This window comes from Aotus nancymaae, unplaced genomic scaffold, assembly GCF_030222135.1.
Source record: "Aotus nancymaae isolate 86718 unplaced genomic scaffold, 86718_ANA_hifiasm-v0.15.2.pri h1tg000089l, whole genome shotgun sequence".
In the NCBI taxonomy this organism is placed as follows: Eukaryota; Metazoa; Chordata; class Mammalia; order Primates; family Aotidae; genus Aotus; species Aotus nancymaae.
The window spans coordinates 24,403,355-24,430,848 of NW_026988504.1; the positions used below are offsets into that span (position 1 = coordinate 24,403,355).

The following is a 27,494-nucleotide window of genomic DNA, read 5'->3' on the forward strand; positions in this document are numbered from 1 at the left end:
ATAGTACCTGTTGGCCCAGCGCAGTGACTCACGCCTGTATCCCAGCACTTTGGGCGGCTGAGATGGATGGATCATGAGGTCAGGAGTTTGAGACCAGCCTGGCCAACATAGTGAAACCCTGTCTCTACCAAAAATACAAAAAATTAGCTGGGCATGGTGGTGGGCGCCTGTATTTCCAGCTACTTGGGAGGCTAAGGGAGGAGAATCACTTGAACCCAGGAGGCAGAGGTTGCAGTGAGCTGAGATGGTGCCACTGCACTCCAGCCCAGGCGACAGTCTCAAAAAAAAAAAAAAGTACCTATCTGATAGGGTTGTTAAAATTTTGAAATAAGTAAATACATATGTCAAGTGTTTAAAACAGCATCTGGTGTCTAGTAAAAAGTGCGATATAAATTTTAGCTATAATTATTACTTATTTTGACTGCTCTTTAACCAAGGTTCTTATTTTTCATCTTTTCCTTTTATTTTGAATATCACTTAGTGTTTTCACCTTTACTCTTTTTAGGACCAAGAGCCATCCTAGGTGAAATATGTATAGAGATATTTGATCAGGCCTCCTGAGCTCCCTTCTCTCCTTAAACACATGCCAAATCACAGCATTACTAGCTCATGCCCTCCAGATACGATAAGAGAGGGAGAGCTGATAGGTGATTATCACACTTAACCTCTAGTGAATCTGTTGGATTAACCTGCTTCTGTGCTTCCAGGGCATTGAGGAAATGGGTTTAAGATAAGAAATGTCCATGAAAGGGAGGCCCTGGGGGAAAGGAACAATAACTGCAGCCCTGAGGATCCCCACCAGTGATACTAGCAGCACCAGCATGGAGGGATGCTGTACAACCATTATTGATTTTAAGTTTACAACAGTCCTTCAGGGGAGAGATAATTCCCTGTTTTACTGAAAAGAAAGCCCATTTGGTAGTCAAGTACTATTTCCAAAGACAAATAGCTGATAAATGTCAGGCAGGGTTTTGCACCCAGGCCCATCCAGCCCCCATCTCTAGTGTCCTTTCCTTCACGCCACACTGATACAGAGGAGTGTGTCTGATTGGGGAAGTGGAAGTGTTCCCAAGTGGAGAGGTCGTCTGATGCACAAATTTGGTCTGTTTTGTGTGTATTTTTTTTTTTTTTTTGTAGCGCTCAGACCTGTTAGTCAGCTTTAACAAACAACTGTACACTCAGTAATTGACAAAGCATGTTTGTTACTTTCAATTTAGAGGGAATTAGGTTTGTTAAGCTCTTGCTCCTTCCTTAGAGATGGAGTCTAGCTCTGTCACCCAGGCTGGAGTGCAGTAGCATGATCACAGCTCACTGCAGCCTCAATCTGCTGAGCTCAAGTGATCCTCCCACTTCAGCCTCCCAAGTAGCTGGGACTACATGCATGGGCTACTACACCAGGCTAATTAATTTTTTTTTTTTTTTTGTAGAGACAAGATCTCACTGTGTTGCCCAGGCTAGTCTTGAACTGCTGAGCTCAAGCAATCTGTCTTCCACCTTGGCCTCTCAAAGTGCTAGGATTATAGGCATGAGCCACCATGCCTGGCCTTTATTTCTTTCATATATTCAAATTTTGTCATATTAGTAGGGAACTATAATTCGAGTTTTCTTTTTTTTTTGAGACGGAGTCTCGCACTGTCACCCAGGCTGTAGTACAGTGATGCGATCTCGGCTCACTGCAATCTCCACCTCCTGAGTTCAAGCAATTCTCCTGCCTCAGTCTCCCGAGTAGCTGGGACTACAGACGTGCGCCACTACGCCCAGCTAATTTTTTTTGTTTTTTTTTAGTAGAGATGGAGTTTCACCATGTTGGCCAGGATGGTCTTAATCTCCTGACCTCGTGATCCTCCCATCTCAGCCTCCCAAAGTGCTGGGATTACAGGCGTGACCTACTGCGCCTGGCCAATTCGAGTTTTCTTATAGCTTGATGTTCGTTATTTTTAACTAATCCTGCTATATGTAACTGAACATATTTGAACATTACAGTAAGTATAGTAATTTGTTTCAGGTTGGGCACTCAAGTATTAGGAAATAAAAACTAGATTTATATATAGACTTATTCTTTTTTTTTTTTTTTTGAGATGGAATTTTGCTCTTATTGCCCGGGCTGGAGTGCAATGGCACGATCTCGGCAACCTCCGCCTCCTGGGTTCAAGCGATTCTCCTGCCTCAGCCTCCCGAGTTGCTGGGATTACAGGCCTGTGCCACCATGCCCAGCTAATTTCTTTAGTAGAGACGGGGTTTCTCCATGTTGATCAGGCTGATCTCGAACTCCCAACCTCAGGTGATCCACCCGTCTCAGCCTCCCAAAGTGCTGGGATTACAGGAGTGAGCCGCCATGCCTAGCCAATAAATAGACTTCTTATTGCAAGTATCTAGTCTTAAATCTTATAAAGGTACTATTTGAACTTAAAAATATGAAATTGTGTGCTTACTATATAAGTGTACTTATTCTGAGTTATCTTTTACTTGAAATTCCAGTCTTAATGTCTAGAGGAATTACGAATGGTTAAATTATGAATGACTGTAATAGTTTAAAGCTACAATATTTATTTTTTGAGATGTGGAGTTTTGCTCTTGTCGCCCAGGCTGGAGTGCAATGGCATGATCTCAGCTCACTGCAACCTCTGCCTTCCAGGTTCAAGCAATTATCCTGCCTCAGCCTCCCAAGTAGTTGGGATTACAGGTGTGTGATACCACGCCTGGCTAATTTTTCTATTTTTAGTAGAGACAGGGTTTTGCCATGTTGGCCTGACTGGTCTAGAACTACTGACCTCGGGTGATCCACCCGCCTCGGCTTCCCAAAGTGCTGGGATTACAGGTGTGAGCCACTGCGCCTGGCCTACAGTATTTAAATGTGGACTCTCTGTCATCCATTATGCTGTTTATCCTATGGTGAAAATTTTATGAAGGTTGAATGTTTTTCTCTAGCATGAATTGCTTTCTCTTACTTTTCTGATTTTTTGCCTTCCTAATCTACTTGCAGATACTCCAGATTATTTTTAGAATGTGGTATGGTGAGAACAAATAAATTGGAGTTTGCAAATCTAAATAAATTCTGTGGCCTTCAATGGGATTAGCAGGATTGTATTGAAAACATCAATAGAAACAAAGTAGTTCTTTTGTGTGCTTTAAATAAAAATTTATTTTCAGGCCAGATGCAGTAGCTCAAGCCTGTAATCCCAGCAGTTTGGGAGTCCGAGGTAGGCAGATCACCTGAGGTCAGGAGTTCAAGACCAGCCTGGCCAATATGGTGAAGCCCCGTCTCTACTAAAAATGCAAAAATTAGCTGGGTATGGTGGCACGTGCCTCTAATCCCAGCTATTTCAGAGGCTGAGGCATGAGAATTGCTTGAACCTGGGAGATAGAGGTTGCAGTGAGCTGAGGTCGTGTACTCTAGCCTGGGCAATAGAGTGAGACTCTCTCAAACAACAACAACAACAACAAAATGTCTCTTTTCAGGCTGAGTACTGTGGTTCTCACTTGTAATCCCAGCACTTTGGGAGGCCAAAACAGGAGGGTTGCTTGAGACCAGGAGTTTGAGACCAGCCTGGGCAACATAGTGAGACCTCTTCTCTATTTGAACAAATAAACAAACACAATACTCTTTTCATAGAAAAATGTTTACTGCACAGTAAACTTTAAAAGAACATGAAGCTGTATTAATGTTATGACTCCAATGTAAAAAAAAAATGCACACACACACACACACACACACACATGATTCTGAAATAGATTTAAAGGAATTACATCAAAATGTCATTTTTTTTTCTTTTTTTTTTTGGAGACAGGGTCTTGCTCTGTCACCCAGGCTGGAGTGCAATGGTGCAATCACAGCTCACTGCAGCCTCAACTTCCTGGCCTCAAGTGATCCTCCCACCTCAGCCTCCCGAAGTGCTGGGATCAGGCATGTGCCACCATACCTGGCAACATGTCAGTTCTTGTTCTGGATAGTAGGACAGTGGGATATGGATTTTTTTAATCTCTTATTTTCTTTTTTATATTTTTCTAAATTTTCCACGGTGACTAGTATTTTGTAATCTTTCAAACATACCTCTTAAAAGGACTGGTTTCTATAGAATTTAGTTCAAGAAATCTTCTGTATTACTTTATACTTTGTTTGCCTTGATCACTGGGCCTTCCCTGATGGCAAAGAAGAGGTTAGTGTAGGCAGCAGATAAAACACAGGTATGCTCTATTTAAAATACATGTATTTATAATAAAAAAGTATAGGTAGTACCCAAAGGAAAATCTCATGACATGTTGCAGAATGGAACAGAAATTATCTTTAGCTCACTTTCTGTTTTGGATTATTGCATGAGCCTGATTTTCATCTCTCTTTCTATCTTTCCTCACCCCAGTTGTAAATCTGCTAGTGCATGGATGTGAAGTATAAGTTTTTTTTTTTGTTTTTTTTGAGATATTGAGTCTTGCTGTGTCACCCAGGCTGGAGTGCAGTGGCATGATCTCAGCTCGCTGCATCCTCTGCCTCCCGGGTTCAAGTGATTCTCCGGCTTTAGCCTCCCGAGTAGCTGAGATTACAGGTGTGTGCCATCACGCCTGACTAATTTTTTGTATTTTTAATAGAGGTGGGGTTTCACCATATTGGCCAAGCTGGCCTTGAACTCCTGACCTTGTGATCTGGCCGCCTCATCCTCCCAGAGTGCTGGGATTACAGGTGTGAGCCACCATACCTGGCCTAATGTGAAGTATAAGTCTTAATTTAAAAATAAGTTTTGTGAAGCTGTGTAGTAAATCCCTTTTGTAAGTGGTCTTGACTGCGTTTCTCAATATATCTTTTGGTTTCATTAGCTTGAAGTATATAAATGAGAACTGTGACTTTGGACAGACTTTTTCAGTCATCTTTATAGTAGTAAGTTCTCCATTAGACAGTAGTTGTTTGTTTTATGACTTACTGTTAGTAGGTTATCCCCAAGGGGCTGATAAATTCTTGTTTTGAAAAGTCCAAAAAGTCTTTGATGATTTGCTGTTTCATTTTTTCTTTTCTCTTCAGTTATAGAGAACAGGATTACACCCACCTTGCCTTTGTACACTAGCATCTACTATCTGCTGACTTAAGCCAAGTAAATGCTTTGAATTGAGCCCCATATAATGTCCTGAGCCAGCCTATATGGAATAATGAATTGACTTCTCTCCTGTGCACCCAGAATGGTACTTAGCACTCAAAGTGTTACTCAAATAACTTTGTGTGTTCTGGGGCTCAATGAAGTCGTTATTAAATCACAGGCTTAGGGGAGAACACTCATTCTATGGCATTTGAATTAAGTGTTGCCCAATTCTAGAACTTATAATAATTTTTTTTAAAAAAACCCACAGGCTTAGAATTATTCTGTAGATATGAAGTAATATACTTAGAACTTAGGTGGAGTTCTTTAGATTAACTTGTAATTTGAAAAACCAAAATTGAAATTGTGAAATAACATTGGCTCTTTGAGGCCTTTTCCAGTAAAACAGTTACAGTAAAGCTGGTTGGCAGTTAGATTGCTGGACACTTTGGCTAGTTACCTCCTGTGACTGCTGTTAATTAGATATGGTTTGTAGCTAAGCAGCCTATAAGGAGAAGACTGTTTTAGTATTTGCCTATACTCTCCTTGAAAATACTACTGGTCTTTGGTTTTAATTTATACTTTTTTTTTCATGTAGAATAGCTATTCAAGTATTACATGGTGATTAGACTAAAAAGTAAAACATAAAATCAGTCATTCTTGGTGCTTTGATTTTATGGAAAAAACTACTAGCTGGTTTCTGGTTTGAGAAATAATACAATTATTGTACTACTTACTAGTCCTCCTCTGTCCCCAGCTAAAAATAAGAACAGCAACAACCAAAAAATCCTTAGTTATATACTGGAAATGAATCAGATAATTTTTCAATAACTTACACTTTTTTTGGATGTGTTAGTTTGAAAATGCAAATTTTCATGCATGACCTTAGTGTTCATCTATGATGGGGTAGGTAGTATGGGATGCTGTTTTATGGTTTTAACTTGGACCTTCAGGGAGTAGACCGTGATGCTTCTGCCTCTGTAGCCAACACAGATAATTAAGTAGTCTATTTCTGGCTGGCCACAATGGCTCGTGCCTGCAATCCCAGCACTTTGGGAGGCTGATGTGGGAGTATCGCTTGAGGCCAGGAGTTCAAGATCAGTCTGAGCAACAAAGTGAGACCTTGTTTCTAAAAAAAACTGCAAAAAATTAGCCGAGCATGCTGGTGCGTGCCTCTAGTCCCAGCTACGCGGGTCCCTGAGGTAGGAGGATTGCTTGAGCCCAGGAGTTGGAGGTCACAGTGATCTGTATTTGCCACTGTACTCCAGCCTGGGTGACAAAGAGAGACCTTGTCTCAAAAACTAAAGTCTATTTTTAAAATTAATTTATAACACTAGAGTTTATTACAAAAAGCAGATAATTCTTTTTTAAAATCTTTCTTTTAGGAGAACCACTCTTTTTGGCTACATTGTCTACAGTAGCAGTGTTCAATAAAAATAATATCCAAGTCACATAGGCAATGTTAAGTTTTCTTTTCTTTTTTTTTTTTCCAGTATGGCTGTCAGGTGGACTTTTTTTTTTTTTTTTTTTTTGAGACAGAGTCTCACTCTGTTACCCAGGCTGGAATGCAATGGCACGATCTCAGCCCACTGCAACCCCTGCTTTCCGGGTTCAAGCAATTCTCCTGCCTCAGCCTCCCAAATAGCTGAGACTACAGACATGTGCCACCACACCCAGCTAATTTTTGTATTTTTAGTAGAAACAGAGTTTTGCCACATTGGCCAGGCTGGTCTCAAACTCCAGGTGATTCACCTGCCTGGGCTTCCCTAAGTGCTGGGATTTTAGGTGTGAGCCACCGCGCCCTGCCAATGTTAAGTTTTCTAGTAGCCACATTAAAAGAAGTAGAAAGAAATGGGTAAAGTTAATTATAATAATATATTTTATTTAACCCAACATATCTAAAATATTATCATTTCAACATGAACAAGATATTTTACATTCTTTTATTTTTCACTAAGTCCTCAAAATTCAGTGTGTATTTTACATTGATAGCATATCTCAGTTTGAAGCAACCACATTCCAAGTGCTCAGTAGCCACATGTGCCTAGTGACTCCAAATTGGACTGTGTAGGTTTAGAGTTTCAGTACATCTGTTTGCAACAGAATCTACATAAATGGCATATTATGCAGATTTCTTTGTATGCACATCAGTTCTTGCATAGCATAAGTCAGGTCATGATGCTTTTAGTCTATGAGGCAGACTTTTTTTTTTTTTGAGACAGAGCCCCACTCTGCCACCCAGGCTGGAGTGCAGTGGCACAATCTTGGCTTACTGCAACCTCCATGTGAGACAGATTTTAACTTGGCCCTAATACAAATATCGTAAGAGAGATCTAATAGCCTTTGATTTCTTACTGAGGGCAAAATACACACCGTCATTACAATGCTTCAGCGTGTAATATGCGCATCAGCCACTGCTTTTACTCCAGCCAGTGCTTAGTGTACCTGTACCACTGTCCAGGCAGCATCTGTCCTGTGGCAGGTGAATCTCAGCGGGGGAGATGGCAAGTAATATTGCTTTTTAATATATATTTTTTCGAGATAGAGTTTCACTCTTGTTGCCCAGGCTGGAGAGCAGTGGTGCAATCTCAGCTCATTGCCACCTCCACCTCCAGGGTTCAAGTGATTCTCCTGCCTCAGTCTCTCGAGTAGCTGGGATTACAGGCATGCACCGCTGCGCCTGGCTAATTTTGTATTTTAGTAGAGACGGGATTTATCCTTATTGATCAGGCTGTTCTCTAACTCCTGATCTCAGATGATCCACCTCGGCCTCCCAAAGTGCTGGGCTGACAAGCGTGAGCCACCCCACCTGGCCTATTTTTAGAACTTCTTAAAACGACTTGGCCTCTATTGATAGTTCCATGACCCAAACTATTCAGAAAGAGGATTACAGGTGATTAGCTGGCTGGGTTTCTCATACCAGAGCATTTCACTGGGGTGTTCCTGAACCTGGGGCAACTTCTATGCCTGGCATTTTTCTTTCCTTCTCTGTTATCCCAGACTAAGAAATTTTTTTTTTTTTTTGAGACAGAGTTTCGCTCTTTTTACCCAGGCTGGAGTGCAATGGCGCGATCTCGGCTCACTGCAACCTCCGTCTCCTGGGTTCAAGCAATTCTCCTGCCTCAGCCTCCCGAGTAGCTGGGACTACAGGTGTGCGCCACCATGCCCAGCTAATTTTTGTATTTTTAGTAGAGATGGGGTTTCACCATGTTGACCAGGATGGTCTCGATCTCTTGACCTCGTGATCCACCCGTCTCGGCCTCCCAAAGTGCTGGGATTATAGGCGTGAGCCACCGCGCCCGGCCATACTTTTTTTTCTTAAGAGACACGGTCTCGCTATGTTGCCCAGGCTGGAGTGCAGTGGCTATTCACGGGCGCGATCCCACTACTGATCAGCACGGGAGTTTTGACCTGCTCCGTTTCTGACCTGGGCTGGTTCACCCCTCCTTAGACAACCTGGTGGTCCCCCGCTCCCGGGAGGTCACCATATTGATGCTGAACTTAGTGCAGACACCCGATCAGCATAGCGCACTACAGCCCAGAGCTCCTGGGCTCAAGCAATCCTCCCACCTCAGCCTCCTGAGTAGCTGAGACTACAGGCATGCACCACCGCGCGCGGCCATTTATATTTTTAAATCTGTAATCTTGGAATTAGCTCTCTGTGCCCCCACCCCCACCCCAAACATACTTTCTACATTTTGTCCATAGTACAGGTTTACTGTGTATAACTAAAAGGGCTGTGGAGTGGAAAGAACGGAACCGACATTTGTTGGGCATCTGTTGTGTGCCATGCACTGAACTGGGTGCTGTAGGAATATCTCAGTACTTCCCATTGAGGAGTGGGAATTATTATCTATTTTATAGATAAGGGAACAGAAATCTGGAAATCAAATAATTTTTTAATTTCACACACCTCTGGTAGATAATGGATTCTAGAACCTGGCATAATAACCGCTTGTCATGCCAGTGTAAAAGAGATGTGTGGCCAGAGGTGGAGGCTCACATCTGTAATCCCAGCACTTTGGGAAGCCAAGGCAGGAGGATCACTTGAGCCCAGGACAACATGGTGAGACCCCCATCTCTGTTTTTTCAAAAATAAAATAAACTGGAAGAAACAAGCAGGGTCCTCCCCAGAGCATCTTTATCCCTAATCACAGACCTGTGTTGGGCAGTGGCTACTTCTAGATTGTTTACCCTGCTGGGACTTGTGGTGATCATATGCACATTTTGCTTTACAGTTGGGACCCCTGATTTTAGGAGGATGGCCCAATGGAATCAGCTGCAGCAGCTTGACACACGGTACCTGGAGCAGCTCCATCAGCTCTACAGTGACAGCTTCCCAATGGAGCTGCGGCAGTTTCTGGCCCCATGGATAGAGAGTCAAGATTGGTAAGTCCTTCTTGAGACTTTCCAAATTGTTAGGTTTTGGTTTGGGTCAAGAAACATGAACTCTCAACGTCATGCTTTGCTGTTTCATTGAAAAATGTATGGGTACAGGTGATGGGGAAAATGAGATTATGAGATAAAGTGGCACCCTTTGGTCTAGTAAAGCATATTTTACATTAGAAGGCATGTGGACAACTGTCTTTTGACACATTGAAACAGCCTGTATGGTGGTAGATGTCTTGAAGGTTGATTTGGACCTCATTTACTTGGGCAGATCCTCTATATATTCTGATAATCCAGTGATGTGGTAGACATTTTTTCTCTGAATGTGAATTCTATCATAGCTAGAACTTTGGGTTGATACTTGTAATTCTCCTTTAATTAAAGGAAAGAGACACAGAGTATATTAGTCTGTTCTCAAATTGCTCTAAAGAAATACCTGAGACTAGGTAATTTATAAGAGAAGAGGTTTAATTGGCTCACAGTTCTGCAAGCTGTACAGGAAGCATAGCACCATCCATTGCTGGGGAGGCCTCAGGAAGCTTCCAATCATGGCAGAAGGCAGAGGGGAAACAGGCAGGTCACATGGGCAGAGCGAGAGCAGGAGAGCAAGGGGAGAGGTGTCACACACTTTTAAACAAACAGATCTCACAAGAAGAACTCACTGTCTGGAGGACAGTACCAACAGGGATGGTGCTAAACCATTCATGAGGAACCCACTCCCATGATCCAGTCACCTCCCACCAGGCCCCACCTCCAACAATGGGGATTACATTTCAATGTGAGATTTGGGCAGGGACATAGATCCAAACTATATCACAGGATAAGGGAAAGAGCTTCCATTCATAGAAGAGATAATGGCACAGAAGTCCAGCAACTACTTCCTTCACTTTAATATGTTCAGGCTCACCTACTAATTTTGGTTTAATTCAGGCCAGTGTTAATACGACCTGGTTTTTTCAGAATGCATACTCTGATTTGGTGAAGGGCCAGGAGGTGATTCACAGATGTTGGAGATAGGCCATCCCAACCTGGGATTATTTATTTGTACTAATAAATCTGACCAGAGTTTATTGAGAATTTAAAGCAAAACGGTATTTCTGTCTACTTTGCTCAAATATTTTACAAATACAGACTATAAAGTGGCTAAAAATATCTGGAATAATTGTTTTTTGTTTTGTGGGTTTTTTTTTTTGAGATGGAATCTGGCTCTGTAGCCAAGGCTGGAATGCAGTGGCGCTATCTCAGCTCACTGCAACCTCTGCCTCCAGGGTTCAAGCAATTCTCCTGCCTCAGCCTTCCGAATAGCTGGGATTACAGGCGCCTGCCACCATACTCAGCTAATTTTTGTGTTTTATTAGAGACAGGGTTTCACCATGTTGGCCAGGCTGGTCTGGAACTCCTGACCTCAGGTGATTTGCCAACTGTGGCCTCCCAAAGTGCTGGGATTACATGCATGAGCCACTGTGGCTGGCCTGGAATAATTGTTAATAATTATTAAATCAATGGTATTTTATTGCTGAGCAAGAGAAATCTAAAATGATGAATGGCTTATGGCATCAGGTTTGCTTTGTTTTTTTTTTTTTTCTCTTTCTTGATGGTGATTTCTGTTTGTGTGTATGCGTTGGCTTGAGAACCATTCTTTATCATTCGTCCTTTTCCTAGGGCATATGCGGCCAGCAAAGAATCACATGCCACTTTGGTGTTTCATAATCTCCTGGGCGAGATTGATCAGCAGTATAGCCGCTTCCTGCAAGAGTCGAATGTTCTCTATCAGCACAATCTACGAAGAATCAAGCAGTTTCTTCAGGTTTGATGAGAAACTGGGGACAAGGAGAAACAGGACCTGCAGAGTTGGGTGTTAGCGTTCTTCCCTGGGAGCATTTCTTTTCTCATTTGGCTAAATAACAAGAATCTATCTTGTTCTCTATGCAGTATCTAGATGCTTAGGAAAAAAAAAAAAGAATCTTATATTTTCAGTCACAGGAGAAGTAATTAGCCCTTTCTCCAAGCACTGTATTCTTACCCGTGAGCATCATTACCTGAGAGTCACTTCGCTTGTCATAATTGAAGTAATAAAGTGATTTTTATGTTGATCATACATGTTAGCATGTTAACCCGGTCCACTGATAGGAAGATCACTCTCACTGTTACAGGTTAAAGGTTTGACAGTAATGGGATACTTCTTGACTAAGTCAGTTGCTTCCCCTTAAGACCAGGATATCATACTGTGTAAAGACACTGCTTCAAGGCTTAGCTTTCAAAAAAAAAAAAAAAAAAACTCAAACAAGGTCAGGCGTGGTCGCTCATGTCTATAATTCCAATACCTTAGAAGGTTGAGGAGGGAGGATTGCTTGAGCCTGGGAGTTTGAGACCAGCCTGGGCAGCATAGCAAGACACCATCTTTACAGAAATTTTTTTTTAAAAAACTAATTGGTTGTGGTGGCACGCACCTGTAGTCCCAGCTACTCAGGAGGCTGAGGTGAGAAAATTGTTTGAGCCTGGGAAGTTGAAGCTGCAATAAGCTGTGATTACACCACTGCACTCCAGCCTAGAGGACAGAGTGAGACCCTGCCTCAAAAAAAAAAAAAAAAAAAAAGACTCAGGCTAATGGTCCTTCTAGTTACAGAAATAGTAACAACCTCCCCTTCACCCAGCACAGACAACCTTCACCAGGCTCTGAAGCCTTTGTTCTGTTGTTTCCTGCAGTAAATGCTTTTCTTGATGAATAAATTGGTTTTAAGTTAGCAAAGTTCAGTCCACATCTCCATGGTCTGCTGCTGATTTTCATTATCTTTCTCTCCTACTTACAGAGCAGGTATCTTGAGAAGCCAATGGAGATTGCCCGGATTGTGGCCCGGTGCCTGTGGGAAGAGTCCCGCCTTCTACAGACTGCAGCCACTGCAGCCCAGGTGAGACCTGAGACAAAGCCCTGGTCTGGGAGGAATGGAAAATCAAACAACTTTATAATAAGATAAATTATTAGATCTACTAATAAGGAAAATAAATTGATCAATAATCATAAAAATACGTTGGAAAACTCTAAAAAAAAGAAATTCTCACCCCCAAAAATACATTGAAAAACTCTACAAAAAAAGGAAGTTCCACCAAAATAATCCAATAGACCCAATGGTTTAAAAGTTTTGTTCTGACAAACTTTTCATGGTACAGATTATTCCAATATCATTCAGACTTTACCAAAGTATAGAAAACCAAGAGATCTTTCAGGCTTATTTTATGAGGCTGGAGAAATCCTCATATCAAAACCTGAAAAACAGCCAGGTGTGGTGGCTGACGCCTATAATCCCAGCACTTTTGGAGGCTGAGTTGGGCAGATTGCTTAAGCCTCAGGAGTTAGACCAGCTGGTGTAATTTAGCAAGACCTCATCTCTATTTTTTTTTTCTTTTTAAAGAAAAGAAAACCTAAAAAATGGTGTAAGTAAACAAAAATGGTTAGGATTTTTGACATCCTACACAGTCTACCAAGCATGGTTTATATTCTAGGAATGCAAGGACGATTTGTTGACATTAGAAATTCTATTAATGTAATTCATTAAATTAGTAAAAGAAAAAAATAGTTTTTGTTAAATTATAAAATCCAGTATAAATTGGATTTTATCAATTCTTTCTTTCAATCCAGTTGATCCAATATCAGTTGGATTTTATCAATTCTTTCTTATCACAAGAAAGAGTATTTATCAGAAACTAAAGGGAACATGATAGACAGTGGTGAAACACTGTTCTCTAACTTAAGCATATCCTAAGAGTGACAGAAAAAAACAAATAAACACTATTCTCAATAAAAACAGCAAAAGATAAGGATGTCTTTTACCCTTGATATTTTTCTGAAAGATTCAGCCTATACACAAAGAAAAAGAAATTAGGATACAAATATTGGAAAGCAAGGGACAGAATTATTATTATTTACAGATAGATAGGTCTTCCTAGAAGATCCAAGAGAAACAAAACTAACAAAATGATTAGAACTAGCAAGGTTTAGAAAGGCCATTGTATACAAGATAAATATTTTCAGAATCTGTAGTTCCCCTATACAGTAGCAGCAGTAACCTGTTAGAAAATGTAATGAAAGTAAAGATCTGGGCTGAGTGCGCTGGCTCACGCCTGTAATCCCAGCACTTTGGGAGGCTGAGGTGGGTGGATCATGAGGTCAGGAGTTTGAGAACAACCTGGCCAATATGGTGAAACCCTCTCTCTACTAAAAATACAAAAATTAGCCGGGCATGGTGGCACGCACCTGTAGTCCTAGCTACTTGGGAGGCTGAGGCAGAAGAATCACTTGAACCCAGGAGGCAGAGGTTGCAGTGAGCTGAGATTGTGCCACTGCACTCCAGCCTGGGTGACAGAGTGAGACTCTGTCTCAAAAAAACAAAAAACAAAGTAAAGATCTGATTCATAATAGTAAAAACAAATGTATGTAATTTGCATATATACTATTGATATGTATGGGAAAATATCTGGAAGTGCATATATGAGATCATAAAAGTAGTTGGTCATAGGAGACTTTTTTACTTTCTGTGAGGAGTTTTACTTTCTTTAATATCCTATACTCAGGGACATTTTTTCTTTCTTTTTCTCCCCCAACCTTCTGCTTTTTAAAAAATTTTGGTAAAATATACATAACATTACATTTCAAATTTACCATGATAACCATTTTTTTTTCTTTTTGAGATAGAGTTTCACTCTGTCACTTAGGCTGGAGTGCAGTGGTGCGATCACAGCTCACTGTAGCCTCAACCACCTGGGCTCAAGTGATCCTCCTGCCTCAGCCTTATGAGTAGCTGGGACTACAGGCACACGCCACCGTGTCCGGCTAATTTTTTTTTTTTTGGTAGAGACAGGGTCTTGCCATGTTTCCCAGGCTGGTCTTGAACTCCTGGACTCATCAGCTGATGAGAGAGAGCTCACCAGGAAGAAAGAAGATCATGTTCAAAAACAGAAACAGAATCGTGTATTCTTGGGAGAAGTGTAGAAAGTTCAGCATCTGATTGGGTCGGGGAACGTGAGCTAGTCAAGGCCACATGATAGGGCTGGGCGCGGTGGCTCACGCCTGTATAATCGTAGTACTTTGGGAGGCCGAGGCGGGTGGATCACGAGGTCAGGAGTTCAAGACGAACCTGGCCAAAATGGTGAAACCCTGTCTCAAAAAAAAAAAAAGACCACATGATGATGTTTTAATTAGTCATACCTAACAACAGAGCTCTGGAAGAGCAGTTTACCACAAGGGGCTAATCTGCTTCAGTTTGAACCCACAGCCCTGCCACTTGCTCTGTAGCCTTAAGTAAACAATTTTTACTTTCTCTGTTCCTCCACTGGGAATGATAATTAGACCTTCTTCGTAGAATTAACACATGCAAAATGCTTAAAACATAAGCATCTGACATAAATGCGAGAATTTTTTTTTCTTTTTTGTTTTTTTTTTTGAGACGGAGTCTTGCTCTGTCACCCAGGCTGGAGTGCAATGGCACGATCTTGGCTCACTGCAGCCTCCGCCTCTCAGGTTCAAGTAATTCTTCTACCTCAGCCTCCCGAGTAGCTGGGATTACAGGCAGGCACCACCACACCTGGTAAATTTCTGTGTGTTTTTAGTAGGGATGGGGTTTCACCAGATTGGCCAGGCTGGTCTCAAACTCCTGACCTTGTGATCCACCAGTCTCGACCTCCCAAAGTGCTGGGATTACAGATGTGAGCCACCGCGCCCGGCCAAGAAAAATGTTAACTGCTTTCTGCTACCACTGACATCACCATCATCACCTTCACTGTAGGAAATGGGGACTCAGTGAAGATTTTTTTTTTCATTTGAGACAGAGTCTCACTCTTGTCACCCAATCTGGAGTGCAGTGGTGCGATCTCTGCTCACTGCATTCTCTGCCTCCCAGGTTCAAGCGATTCTCATGTCTCAGCTTCCCAAGTAGCTAGGACTGCAGGCATAAGCCACGATGCTCTGCTTTTTTTTTTTTTTTTTTTTTTGAGATGGAGTCTTGCTCTATTGCCCAGGCTGGAGTGCAGTGGCCTGATCTTGGCTCACTACAACCTCCACCTCCCAGGTTCAAGCGATTCTCCCGCCTCAGTCTCCCATGTAGCTGGGATTATAGCCACCTGCCATCATGCCTGGCTAATTTTTATATTTTTGCAGAGACAGAATTTCGTCATGTTGGCCAAACTGGTCTTGAACTCCTGACCTCAGGTGATCCACCCCCCTTTGACCTCCCAAAGTGCTGGGAATACCTGCGTGAGCCACCACGCCCAGCCCCAGTGAGGAATTTTAAGCAGAAAACTGATACGCTCAGGTGTAAATGAGGTGGTAAATAACACTTACTGTGCAGTGCCCTGGAGCCTGGGAGGTTAACACAAAGGCACTTGCCCATGCAGCACTGGGGTTTTCTGTTGCGGAAAACCTTTATATTTTATCCTTCTCCACAAGATAAAAAGATGTGGTTTAATAGAGGCTCCAACTTACCATGGGAGGTAGGAAAGCCAAGGGTATACCAAGGATGTTTTCAATCAGATGGATTAGGGGGTCTGCAAACCGTGACCTTGGCCCAAATCCAGCCTGCTGCTTGTTTTTTGTAAATGAGTTTTTTTCGGAACCCAGCCACACTCATTTATTTATGCATTATCTGTGGCTGCTTTTGTGCTGTAATGGCAGGGCTATTTGTGGCAGGGACTGTCTGACCCAGAAAGCCAAAAATATTTACCCTCTGTCCCTCAGAGAAAAAGTTTGCAACCCCCGATATAGAGCTATAAGTTGGATATTTATGGCCTCAACCCGGGCCTCACTGCTATTTTCTCTGTTTACATCATCTGGCATGCTCTTAAGTGTCTAGAATGGGCTAAAGATAGAAGATTGGTTGTAATCCCTGCCACCAGGGGCTCAGGCTAGTTGGGATTATAAGTACACAAAGACTCAAAGTGAGAAAGACACAGAAGAGGATGTGTGTCATTTTGTCAAAGGAAGTTGAATATGATTTTGTTGGAAAGCAACCATTTGAACTGAATTTGAAGGTGAGTGAGTTCAGGTGTGTTTGGGCTGAAGCGCAGGTCAGGCTGAGTGGATCTCGGGTGGGGAGGGAGTGTGAAAACACTGCATGCAGGGAAGAGTGGGTAGTTCAGGGCGACTGAGGCACAGGGAGGGAAACTTTAAGTTATAAACTGTGTGAAACAGCTTTCTGTGTAGGCTTAAGATGTTTATATTTGGAAGCAGTGGGGAGCCAATAAAGTTTTTTACAAAGGTATTAGAGTGGCTTTCTGTGGGCGATAATCACATTTTCCCCCTTTAAGTGTAGTACTACTTGAGAAATAGACACGGGAGTGGAATGAAGGTTAAGACAGCTGTATTGTTGATAAAACTAGAATGGAAACTATGGCTTAAGTTGGTAACCAAAGGGGCTTTCCAATGCCTGGGCCTGAGTTAGATCTTGAGGTGGAGAGATTGGCTCTGTAGAACAGCACCCCCACCACACCCCAGCCATCTATATGGAGCTTCAGCAACCATAGGCCAACACTCATTGAAAGCAGAGGGATAGGCCTCTAGAACTGCTTCTAGAAACCAGGCTGCTGCTCTTACCTGTGGTGTGCCCTAAGAAGGCAAGAGTGAGAGGAGGGAAGCACCAGCTTAGGTGCTGGGTTCTTTGAAGATCTGTGTGTGCACACAGTCTTTCTCCATCTTACCAATCAGATGAATCACTCTCACTGTGGGAAGAAGTAGGGGCATGGGTCACCTTCCCAAAACTTCTAAGAAGTTTGTATTCTGTGGACTTGGATAGGGCAGGACCATGGGAAAGGAAGAAAATGGTTGCCCATAAAACTGGCTCTAGCACAGCCTCAAACTCCTGGACTTAAATGATCCTCTCACTTCAGCCTCCCAAGTAGCTGGAACTACAGGTATATGCCACCATGCCCAGCTTATTTATTTATTTATTTTTGAGACGGAGTGTCACACTGTCACCCAGGCTGGAGTGCAATGGCATGTTCTCAGCTCACTGCAACCTCTGCCTCCTGGGTTCAAGCGATTCTCCTGCCTCTCCTGCCTCAGCCTCCTGAGTAGCTGGGATTACAGGTGCCTACCACCACACCCGGCTAATTTTTTCTGTTTTTAGTAGAGACAGGGTTTCATTATGTTGGCCAGGCTGGTCTCGAACTCCTGACCTTGTGATCTATCTGCCTCAGCCTTCCAAAGTGCTAGGATTACAGGCGTGAGCCATTGTGTCTGGCCCACGCCCAGCTAATATTTAAAAAAAAAAAAGGATTTTTTTTTGTTTTCGTTTTGTTTTGCTTTTTGAGATGGGGGTCTCTCTCTGTGTTGCCCAGGCTGGTCTCAAACTCCTAGCCTCAAGTGATCCCCTGCCTTGGTTTCCCAAAGTGCCAGGATTACAGGTGGGAGCCACCATGCCCAGCCTAAGCCTATAATTTTTAAGTTTCATATGCTGTTTGTTCTTATTTCATTCATTCATTCATTCATTCACTCATTCATTCATTCGAGATGTGGCCTCCCTAGGTTGACTAGGCTAGTTTTGAACTCCTGGCCTGAAGCAGTCCTCCCACTTCAGCCTTTCCAAGTGCTTAGATTATATATGTGAGCTGCTATGCCCGGCCTTCTTTCTTCTTATTCTTTTTTCATGTGCTATTTAACCTTTTCCAAGGTACCAACCTCCCCTTTTCCCCTGAGATACTATCTTTTGATAAGAAATTTCATCCCTAGGGCAGGATTTTTTTATTATCCCTCAGAAATATACTGGATACTACGTTTAAGCAGGCATCCAACATCTGTCATAAATTGTTCTGAGTTTTTTGATATACTTGCCCATGAGCTTTTTGAAGGCAGGGACCATGTCTTAGCTGAACGTGTGGTTTCTTAGTTCATAGAGGGGGTTTATAGTATGACCTGTGTAGTATCACCTTTATAGTGACAGCACCACTGCCTCTGTTTCCCTTCCTCTCGTGATGACAGCAGCATCTCAAGCCAAACAAGAAGGTTAGGTAGGGTGGGATGGAAGCTGGGCAGAGGTATTCCTCTCCCCATATTTCTGTATTCACATGTGCATTGACTTCGTTTTTGGCAGCAAGGGGGCCAGGCCAACCACCCCACAGCAGCCGTGGTGACGGAGAAGCAGCAGATGCTAGAGCAGCATCTTCAGGATGTCCGGAAGAGAGTGCAGGTAATGCAAGTTGCAAGCCTTGGGCAGGGAGCTTTTATTAAAAAAAATTTTTTTTTTTTTGAGACAGGTTGCAGTGGCAGGATCACAGCTCACTGCAGCCTCGACCTCCCAGGCCCAAATGATCCTCCCACCCCATCCTTCCAAGTAGCTGGGACCATAGGTGTGCACCACTACGCCCAACTAATTTTAAAAAAAATTTTGTAGAGATGAGGGTCTCCCTGTGTTGCCCAGGCCAATCTTGAATCCTGGGCTCAAGTGATCCTCCCACCTCAGCCTCTTAAAGTGCTGGGATTGCAGGCATGAGCCACTGCATCTGGCCACCAGGGAGCCTTCTCTTGAGGGTACTGCCTGTGGGTCCTGCATGTATCTTTTTTGAGGTTTTGGCTTCATTTGAATTCTTCTCAGAAAATTTATTTTTTCTGTTCCCAAGGAAATCTTTTTTTACTTCTGTCTTTTTGTTTGTTTTAAACAGGATCTAGAACAGAAAATGAAAGTGGTAGAGAATCTCCAGGATGACTTTGATTTCAACTATAAAACCCTCAAGAGTCAAGGAGGCAAGTGAATATTAGAGACGTTAAAACCTCTAGAAAGTGAGTTTGTGTGATTGAGTTGAAAGACTTATCTGTCTTAACTCTGTGTTTAGACCTTATGGCGGGCGGGGCGCAAGGGAGTTACCTGTGCTCAAAGGAGCCTGGTTATTAAGGACAGGCGTATTCCCTCGGGTCAAGGAGTTTTTCCTTCCTCCACAGACATGCAAGACCTGAATGGAAACAACCAGTCAGTGACCAGGCAGAAGATGCAGCAGCTGGAACAGATGCTCACTGCGCTGGACCAGATGCGGAGAGTAAGGGCGTCCGTCGGCCTACTTCCCCCGGGTGTCTTGCTCACTTGCGGGATCTCGGCATCTTGTGGCAGAACTTGCTTAGTTTCTAAGAAGTTCCTGCTCTGGAGTTGACTAAAGAATGTGGTTAGAGATGGTCTGAGGAAATGTTTTCTGACTTTGTTTTGGTTTCCAACCAGAGCATCGTGAGTGAGCTGGCGGGGCTTTTGTCAGCGATGGAGTACGTGCAGAAAACTCTCACGGATGAGGAGCTGGCTGACTGGAAGAGGCGACAACAGATTGCTTGCATTGGAGGCCCGCCCAACATCTGCCTAGACCGGCTCGAAAACTGGTAAAAGATGAAAGAGAAGCTTTTCCTTTCTTTCTCGAAAGCTAGATTGAATTGTGATCTTAACCGCAGGCCCACAGAATTGGTACTATATCTCCAATGCAGGGTCTTTTCCATATTCAAATTTAGCCCAAGAGTTAAAAGTTTTTACTTTATTTCAGCTGGGCACATGGCTCACACTTGTAATCCCAGCACTTCGGGAAGCCAAGATGGGTGGGCGGATCACTTGAGGTCAGGAGTTCGAGACCAGCCTGTCCAACATGGTGAAACCTCATCTCTGCTAAAAATATAAAAATTAGCCGAGCATAGTAGTGCTCCCAGCTACTCTGGGCGACTGAGGCAGGAGAATTACTTAAACCTGGGAGACAGATGTTGCAGTGAGCTGAGATTGCACCACTGCACTCCAGCCTGGGCAACAGAGTGAGACTCCCAACTCAAAAAAATAAAAATAAAATGAAGTTTTTACTTTATTTGGAGAAAATTTATTAATAAAAATTTATATTTTTATATTTTAAGAATATTTTACTTAATGATTCAATTAAGGCTTTGGTTTAACTGTACTTAACATAGACAAAACTTTTAATTTTAGTTATTTTAGTAATCTGAAACAACACATGCCCTTTTTAAGGGAAAAAATTCAAATACAGAAAATCAAGAGAAGAAAAAAAAATTTTCTTTTTTTTTTTTTTGAGACAGAGTCTCTGTTGCCGAGGCTTGAGTGCAATGGCACAATCTCAGCTTGTTGCAACCTCTGCCTCCCAGGATCAAGCAATTCTCCTGTGTCTGCCTCCCAAGTAGCTGGGATTACAGACGTGTACCACCATGCAAATTTTTTTTAATTTAATTTAATTTTTTTGAGACAGAGTCTCGCTCTGTCGCCCAGGCTTGAGTGCAGTGGCGCAATCTCGGCTCACTGCAACCTCCACCTCCCAGGTTCAAGTGATTCTTCTGCCTCAGCCTCCTGAGTAGCTGAGATTACAGGCACGTGCTACCATGCCCGGCTAATTTTTTCTATTTTTAGTAGAGATGGGGTTTCCCTGTGTTAGCCAGGATGTTTTTGATCTCCTGACCTCAGGCTATCCATCTGCCTTGGCCTCCCAAAGTGCTGGGATGACAGGCATGAGCCATCACGCCTGGCCTCGAGAAGAAAAAAAAATTTTTAATCAAATCATCAGCAGTACCAGTAGTTAAAATTTTGGTCGATGCTCACTCTAGACATCTGTCATTATGTACACATAAAGATAGAAATTTATATGGTTTATATTAGCAGGATTTTTTTTTTTTTTTGAAACGGAGTTTTGCTTTTGTTACCTAGACTGGAGTACAATGGCGCGATCTCGGCTCACCGCAACCTCCGCCTCCTGGGTTCAGGCAATTCGCCTGCCTCAGCCTCCTGAGTAGCTGGGATTACAGGCACGCGCCACCATGCCCAGCTAATTTTTTGTATTTTTAGTAGAGACGGGGTTTCACCATGCTGACCAGGATGGTCTGGATCTCTTGACCTCGTGATCCACCCGCCTTGGCCTCCCAAGGTGCTGGGATTACAGGCATGAGCCACCGCGCCCAGCTGGATTTTTTTTTTTTGAGTCAGAGTCTCACTGTGTTGCCCAGGCTAGAGTACAGTGATGCAATCATGGCTCACTGGAGCATCAACTTCCCGAGCTCAAGCTATCCTCCCACCTCAGCCTCCTGAGTAGTTGGGACTACATGCATGCACCATGATACCTAGCTAATTTTTTAATTTTTTTGTAGAGACAAGGTCTTACTTTGTTTCCCAGGCTGGTCTCAAACTCCTGGGCTCAAGGGATCATCCCACTTTGGCCTCTCAAAAGTGCTCGGATTACAGATGTGAGCTGCCGTGCCCAGCCAAGGATGTTTCTTTATATGCTTTTCTGTAATTTGCACTTTTACCTTCATCCAGCAAATCTTACTGCACACCCTTCATGTGTGAGGCCCTATAGTGAGTATGTTGCACCAGCTTGTCCTAGGAGAAACTTGACAGATACAGAGAACCTGAACTGGAAATTTAGGGCACCTCTACATGAGAATGCCTATCTATTCCCTATCTATTCATATCCTCACTAACCCCAAGTGTTAATTTACTGAAAGCAGTTTAAAATGCTTCCTGATCAGGGAATAAAGAAGCTTAACTTCTGGGAATGGGAGGATAGAAGTGCCAGAAAAATGTTCAGAAATCACTGCAGCGGTCCTCCTCCCTCTCCTTTTACTTTCTGTCTTTTTGGTCTTTTGGTCTAGTGATAAACCGTCAAAGAATGATGGAATGACACTAAAATTCTCTTTTTTTTTTTTTTTTGAGACAGTCTCACTCTATCACCCAGGTTAGAGTACAGTGATGTGATCTTGGCTCACTGCAACCTTCCCCCCCCGGGTTGAAGCGATTCTCAGCCACAACCTTCCAAGTAGCTGGGATTACAGACCCATGCCACCATGCCCAGCAATTTTTTTGTATTTTAGTAGAGATGGGGTTTTGCCATGTTGGCCAGGCTGGTCTCAAACTCCTGGTCTCAAGTGGTCCACCCACCTTGGCCTCTCAAATTTCGGGATTACAGTTGTGAGCCACTGCACCTGGCCTAATATTCTCTATTCCTGGAGATAGACTTAGTGAGCTTTCTCTCTCTATTCACTTATTCCTTGTGCATGTTATCAGTATTTTCAAACATAATGTCATGTCCTTTGATCAGTTGAAAGCTGACATTGAAAGAGCTCATGGGGGTTGGGTGTCATGGCTCACACCTGTAAATCCCAGTGCGTTGGGAGGCAGAGTCAAGAGGATCACTTAAATTCAGGAGTTCAAGACCAGCCTGGGCAAGAAAGTGAGATCCTGTCTCTACAGAAATTTTAAAAACTAGACATGTACCATTACACTTCAGCCTGAGTGACAGATGAGACTCCATATCAAAAAACTAAACTAAATAAAACAGGGATGGTGGCACATACCTGTAGTCCTAGCTACTCAGGAGGCTGAGGTAGGAGGATCACTTGTGTCCAGGAGTTGGAGGAGGAAGTGAGCTGTGATCATGCCGTTGCACTGCACTGGGCCACAGAGTGGGCCCTGTCTCAAAAAAAATAAATAAATAAAAATAAGATGAAGGGCCTGGCCAAGCTTGCACAGGTAGTGTGTGACAGAGCTGGCTCAAACCCATCTTTGTGAGCTGTCTAATCTCTTTTTCTGAGTCTTTATGTTCATGGACAAGTTAGGATGAGGGAAGTAAGTGCTAAATTCCATATTTCATGTTCTCTAGATCTGGACTCAAATGCTTGTCATTTTCCAATGATAACTCCATCAGTTCCTCTTAGTGGTATGAAGTTTAATGCTTCTTTTTGTATGCCCAGCCCCCTCTTAGAAATTTGAGATTTTAGGAAGGGACTAGTAATAAAAGGTAAAATTAATTATTTTTTGGCCCTGCATTTTGGGAGACTGAGGCGGGTGGATCACCTGAGGTCAGGAGTTTTGAGACTAGACTGGCTAACATGGTGAAACCCCATCTCTACTAAAAATACAAAAAATTAGCTGGACGTGGTAGCACACACCTGTAATCCCAGCTACTCAGGAGGCTGAGGCAGGAGAATCGCTTGAATCTGGAGGTGGAGATTGCAGTGAGCCAAGATCGTGCCATTGTACTCCAGCCTGGGCAACAAGAGCAAAACAAAACTCCACCTCAAAAAATAATAAATTTTGGCCGGGCGTGGTGGCTCACGCCTGTAATCCAAGCACTTTGGAGGCCAAGGCGGGCGGATCACCTGAGGTTGGGAGTTAAAGACCAGCCTGACCAACATGGTAAAACCCCGTCTTTATTTAAAAAAAAAAAAAAAAAATATATATATATATATGTAATAATGAATTTTAAAAAATAAATTATAAATTATTTTCTGGGTTTTTTTTTTAGCATCCACCCAACGTGGTGAAAAATTCCTCTTTTCATAATGTCACCAAACTGTAAACCTAAGATGAAGAATTGTAACTTTCATGCTGTATATATTTCACCACAATAAAAAAATTCCCCTTATTGTAGAGGGGTCTCCATGTCTGTGGTATTTCCTTCCCCTTCTCCAGCTCACCTATGTACATTCAGTTTGATAATTAGCAGCTTTCTTAATTTATTGGCAGGATAACATCATTAGCAGAATCTCAACTTCAGACCCGTCAACAAATTAAGAAACTGGAGGAGCTGCAGCAAAAAGTTTCCTACAAAGGGGACCCCATTGTACAGCACCGGCCAATGCTGGAGGAGAGAATCGTGGAGCTGTTTAGAAACTTAATGAAAAGGTAACTTAGCATCCTTGTCCCTTTCCCTCATCTAAAAAACATCAAAAGACTCACGTGGTAAAGTGAGGGGTGGGCCGACTTCTGGTTGTGGCCGTGGCATGTGAGCCCGTCTTCTCTTTCCTCAGTGCCTTTGTGGTGGAGCGGCAGCCCTGCATGCCCATGCATCCCGACCGGCCACTCGTCATCAAGACTGGCGTCCAGTTCACTACTAAAGTCAGGTGGGCCACACCACTTCTGTTTCTGGTAGAGATTTTAGTGAGGGACACTGTTAGGGCAAGGGCAGAGTTGGTGGCCCGGTCATCTTCCCGGGTGTGGTGTCACAGGCAGGTACACCGTTGCAGGGATGAAATTTGTTGGCATACTATCTGCTTGTGCTCTGATTCTGATGTCAAAAGCAAAAGAGCAGTCATCTTTTTGAAGCTACCTGGGCATATTCCTAAGATTGCAGACCTGGAGTGTCAGGCCACAGCTTCTCCTTTTGGCCAACGGACAAAAGAACGTCAACTGTTTTCTGTTCTTTGAGGTTACCCTTCCCTGTGGATTTTTAAGGGAAAGAGTAAGGCTTAGTGATGGGGAAGCTGAGAGGCCCCAGGGCAGGTGGGTGGTGGGTCTGTAGGGTGAAGTGTTACTTTCACACTCAAGTCAGAGCAGGTGTGCTGGTGTTTTGACTTTCTGCAGTGAAATTTCCCTTGTCAGAAATTTAGTATGGTGTTGGGTTTCAGGTTTAATAGAAGAAAATACCAGCTGCACAGCATGTGTTCCCGTAATATTTTTCACTAAATGGCTTTGATTATCCTTTTGTGAATCTCTCACAACTTTATACAAGTTGTTCTTAGACTTTTTCTCAGTACCTTTGGCTTGAAGGAGTGATGCTTAACTTCTGTTTTTGTTTGAGACAGGGTCTCACTGTGTCGCCCAGGCTGGAGTGCAGTGGCATGATCACAGCTCACGGCAACCTCTGCCTTCCAGGTTCAAGCAATTCTTATGCCTTAGCCTCCTGAGTAGCTGGGACTACAGGTGCACACCACCACGCCTGGCTAATTTTGTTATTTTTTGCTAGAGATGGGGTTTCACTGTGTTGGCTAGACTGGTCTCAAACTCCTGGCCTCAAGTGATCCTTCTGCCTCAGCCTCCTAAAGTGCTGGGATTACGGACATGAGCCACTGCTCCTGGCCTGATACTCAACTTAATATCAAGATGGCATTGGCTGGAGGAAGAATTTGGAATTGTCATTTATTCACCTCTTTTTAATTTTTTAACAAAAAAGTGAAGAATTCTTTTTCACTTTTTTATTTAGAAAGTGAAGAATCTTTTTTTCTTTTGAGACAAGAGTCTCACTCTGTCACCCAGGCTGGAGTGCAGTGGCACTATCTCGGCTCACTGCAACATCTCCCTCCTGGGTTCAATTGCCTCAGCCTCCTGAGTAGCTGGGACTACAGGCACATGCCACCACACCCAGCTAATTTTTGTATTTTCAGTAGAGACGGGGTTTCACCATGTTGGCTAGACTGGTCTTGAACTCTTGACCTCGTGATCCACCTGCCTTGGCCTCCCAAAGTGCTGAGATTACAGGCGAGAGCCACCCACCGTGCCCAGCCCACCTCTTTTTAAATTTTTTTTTTTTTGAGACATAGTTTCGTTCTTGTTGCCCAGGCTGGAGTGCAATGGCATGATCTCAGCTCACTGCAATCTCCGTCTCCAGAATTCAAGCGATTCTCCTGCCTCAGCCTCCCAAATAGCTGGGATTATAGGCATGCGCTACCATGCCCAGCTAATTTTGTATTTTTAGTAGAGATAGGGTTTCCCCATGTTGGTCAGGCTGGTCTTGAACTCCCGACATCAGGTGATCCACCCACCTTGGCCTCCCAAAGTCCTGGGATTACAGGCATAAGTCACCATGCCTGGCCTTTATTTTATTTTATTATTTTTTTTTGAGATGGAGTCTGTCTCTGCCACCCAGGCTGGAGGGTAGTGGTGCGATCTTGGCTCACTGCTATGTCCACCTCCTGGGTTCAAGCAATTCTCCTGCCTCAGCCTCCCTTAGTAGCTGGACTGGCATACTCCACCATGCCCAGCTAATTTTTGTATTTTTAGTAGAGATAGGTCTTAGCCATGTTGGTCAAGCTGATCATGAACTCCTGACCTCAGGTGATTTGCCTGCCCTGGCCTCCCAAAGTGCTGGGATTACAGGTGTGAGCCACCACGCCTGGCCTTTTTTAACTTTTTTTAAAGAGAGAGATAGAATCTCTCTCTTTCACCCAGGCTGGAGTGCAGTGGCATGATCATGTCTCACTACAGCCTTGAACTCCTGGCCACAAGTGATCCTCTTGCCTCAGCCTCCTGAGTAACTGGGACTATAGGTTCATGCTGCCACACCCTGCTAATTTTTGAATTTTTTATAAAGGCTTTGTTGCCTAGGCTATTATGGGACTCCTGGGCTCAAGTGATCCTCCCAGCTTGGCCTACCACAGTGCTGAGATTATAGATGTGAGCCTATAATTACAGACAGCTTGGCCTATTACCTCTGATAAATGAAGAATTATGAATTTCACTTTTCTTCAACAAAAGGTTATGGGAGAGTCTACTGACTTTTTTTTCATTGGATAATTTCTTTTTAAATAGGTTGCTGGTCAAATTCCCTGAGTTGAATTACCAGCTTAAAATTAAAGTGTGCATTGACAAGTAAGTACTCCTATCTTAGTTCTTTTTTCAAATGAGGAACAGAAAAATGAGAACTTTGACAGGCATCATTTGAACTCAAGACTCTATCTTTATTCAGAGATCTTTTTTGTGGATGAAAGTTTACAAAAGCCTTGGGGTGCATTGTCATTTACGCGCCAGAACAAAGCCACAAAGCTGAGGGTATAGGTGTGATTTGTGGTTGCTGTTGTTTAGCGTTTTACTTGTACATGTAATTCATGCGTTTTATATATAAGACAGAGATCATGTGTTAATTAATGACTGAGATACATTCTGCAAAATGTATCATTAGGCAATTTTGTTGTGCAAACATTGTAGAGTAGATAGTCCTTATACAAACCTGAGTGGCAGAGCCTATTGCTCACCTACGCTATATGGTAGAGCCTGCTGCTTGTAGGCTGCAAAGCTGTACCGTATGTTACCATGCTGAATACCGTAGGCAATTGTAACACACATCACAATGCAGTAGGAATTTTTCAGCTCCATTATCATCTTATGGGACCACTGTCATATATGCAGTTTGTTGTTGACTGAAATGTCTTTATATATTCTTTCCATACATAGCGTGTGGAAAGAATAGACCTTTTGTTTTTTTTTTGAGACGGAGTCTTGCTCTGTCGCCAGGCTGGAATGCAGTGGCACGATCTCGGCTCACTGCAACCTTCGCCTCTGGGTTCAAGCGACGATTCCCCTGCCTCAGCCTTCCAAGCAG

General features: G+C 43.1%; 1 protein-coding gene across 6 annotated transcripts in view; it reads left to right on the forward strand.

The window, feature by feature from the left end:
* STAT3 (signal transducer and activator of transcription 3) overlaps positions 1–27,494 on the forward strand; it is a 70,138-nt gene that overhangs the window by 23,823 nt on the left and 18,821 nt on the right. For 5 of the 6 annotated variants that reach the window (XM_012443912.3, XM_012443915.3, XM_012443914.3 and 2 more), the window contains exons 2-11: positions 9,302–9,452; positions 11,115–11,259; positions 12,263–12,361; positions 18,530–18,625; positions 19,098–19,179; positions 19,375–19,469; positions 19,646–19,797; positions 23,924–24,082; positions 24,208–24,300; positions 26,705–26,764. In XM_012443912.3, the coding sequence (XP_012299335.1) occupies positions 9,325–9,452; positions 11,115–11,259; positions 12,263–12,361; positions 18,530–18,625; positions 19,098–19,179; positions 19,375–19,469; positions 19,646–19,797; positions 23,924–24,082; positions 24,208–24,300; positions 26,705–26,764 (1,109 nt within the window). In that variant the 5' untranslated portion in view covers positions 9,302–9,324. Of the gene's footprint in view, positions 1–9,301; positions 9,453–11,114; positions 11,260–12,262; positions 12,362–16,364; positions 16,473–18,529; positions 18,626–19,097; positions 19,180–19,374; positions 19,470–19,645; positions 19,798–23,923; positions 24,083–24,207; positions 24,301–26,704; positions 26,765–27,494 lie in introns of those variants that run through there. The other variant, XM_064369378.1, reaches the window with a different exon arrangement.